This window comes from Gavialis gangeticus, unplaced genomic scaffold (genome assembly GCF_001723915.1).
Source record: "Gavialis gangeticus isolate Ggan-Ray unplaced genomic scaffold, GavGan_comp1, whole genome shotgun sequence".
NCBI classification, from domain to species: domain Eukaryota; kingdom Metazoa; phylum Chordata; order Crocodylia; family Gavialidae; genus Gavialis; species Gavialis gangeticus.
The window spans coordinates 87,612,303-87,614,176 of NW_017729024.1; the positions used below are offsets into that span (position 1 = coordinate 87,612,303).

Consider the following 1,874-nt stretch of genomic DNA (forward strand, 5'->3'; position numbering starts at 1 on the left):
AGCTGTGGGTATAATAAAACTAAAATTGTCAAATTATTCTTCTATGTTCTGCTACATTCTTTTTAATACCAAAATATTTGGAAGATGAAAGAAATCAAAAGCAGGCATTAAAGATGGAAGTATTCTGTACTGGTGAAAGAGTGCCACTATTATGCCTAAACCTTTTAATTAGGTGAAGAAGCAGACAATGAATCAAGATTTTGAAGTTTGCCAACAGAAATACCTCAATTATTGTTCAAGTGGGCTCCCTTATTGAAATGCCTTTTTCTACCAGGAAAACTGATTTTTATAATACTGTCACTTAACCATAGGCATCTACTGTAGAGGATGGTGGTTGTGGTTTTTTGAAGTCAGATAGGAGTTGGAAAGGAATGTGATAGCTGAGGAATAGAAGTCAAGATAATGCAGTGTATGAGCAAAGGTACTGACAACATTTTTATTGTTTCAGTGTCAGATGCTATTCTGGCCAAATAGCTCATGCAGTAGTTTAAAGGTCTGCAGATTTAAAAACAGTAGGTGAGAATATGAAGGATATTTTTCATAAAGCTAATTTAGACCTCCCAATTTTCTTCTTGAGGAAATTATATCAACTCTATCAATAGTTACTTGTAGAACAAAAATTAATATCTCAAGGGGTATATCTTAAAATCTTTGGCTTATTCTTTGTTTACTTATGCAGTACAGTGATGAAGATGAAACAAACTGTGTAACTCAAGGTGATAAACTTCGTGCACTGAAAAGCAAAAGGCAAGGAAAAGCTACAATCACAGTTCCACTAACGTAAGTTAGGTTTTTTTCGATATATAAATACCAGAATTTTTTTCCTGCTCCACTTTCTAAAGGTTCATTGACAAAGTCTTTTTTCCCAGTGTTTAAAAGAAATACGGATTCCCCAGCTTACTATAGGCTTAGTGGGTTGGTTTGTTTGTTTGTTTTTGTTTGTGCTAAAGAACTGCATTCAGCTTTCAATTTTTCTCATTCTTATTTTTCCTCTGCTATTGTGCTGCATATCCCACCAACCACCTACTGCCCTGTATCTTAATGTTCTTGACAGCTCATTTCGTATGACTAGGAACACTTCCTTGACTTCACTTTATTGGAATGTTTATAGAAATAAGAATGTTTATTGGAGATTTTCAAATGCAAAAACTAGTTTGAAGTAGAGATTTCTAAATCTTCCCAAGAGTACGTGGTAAGTTGTTACTTTAGGGGGGAGCGACATTTGATTCTTTTTTTTTTTCCTGCCTTGCTTTGTTTTATTTTTAAGCTAAGGATACGCTCAAGGAGTGAGGCCTAGTAGGAAACAAAATCAAACAATTTTTTTCTAGGCAACTTTAAAAAGTTTGTTTTGGTTCATATATTTGGAAAAAACTAAGTAGTAACAAAAAAAAGTTATTTAAAGTATAAAAACAATATAGGTTTACCATGGAACTCCTTCCCCTGCTTCCAAAGGTTTGAGCTTGTGGTACAGTTAAGGTGGTTTAAAATATTTACTAGATTGACAGAAATAAAGCGTTTGATATAACCTAGAGTCTAAAATTGATTAATAACATTGCACCAAATATAAATCTGTATTTTGTCATAAAATGCCTTTCAATTTCTGTAAGGTAGTATTTGTTCAACTGAAATGGGTTTGGGGGTAGGAGGTTCTTTCTTGTTTATTTTAGTTAGTTTGTTTTTTTAGCTTAGCTGTGCAAAAAGACCAGGCTTACTTCTAATATTAATTCCTGTTAATTTTATTTTTCTGGAGAGAACATCCTTCCCCAGATGCTACTGGTTTTATGAGTAGGGACCTACCAAATTAAAGATTTCATGATATTCATGGAAACTGTGAATTGCGTAGGTCCCCTGTGAAAAAGCCCAGTCCCTGTGAA

General features: G+C 33.7%; 1 protein-coding gene across 14 annotated transcripts in view; it reads left to right on the plus strand.

Moving 5' to 3' along the window:
• The window catches only part of CDC14B (cell division cycle 14B), a 93,005-nt gene that overhangs the window by 48,423 nt on the left and 42,708 nt on the right, over nt 1-1,874 (plus strand). For 13 of the 14 annotated variants that reach the window (XR_002097343.1, XM_019517328.1, XM_019517329.1 and 10 more), the window contains exon 12: nt 680-780. Coding sequence is in view for 13 of the 14 variants with exons in the window: in XM_019517328.1 (XP_019372873.1) it covers nt 680-780 (101 nt within the window). In the remaining variant the exon portion in view is untranslated. Of the gene's footprint in view, nt 1-448; nt 513-679; nt 781-1,874 lie in introns of those variants that run through there. The other variant, XM_019517337.1, reaches the window with a different exon arrangement.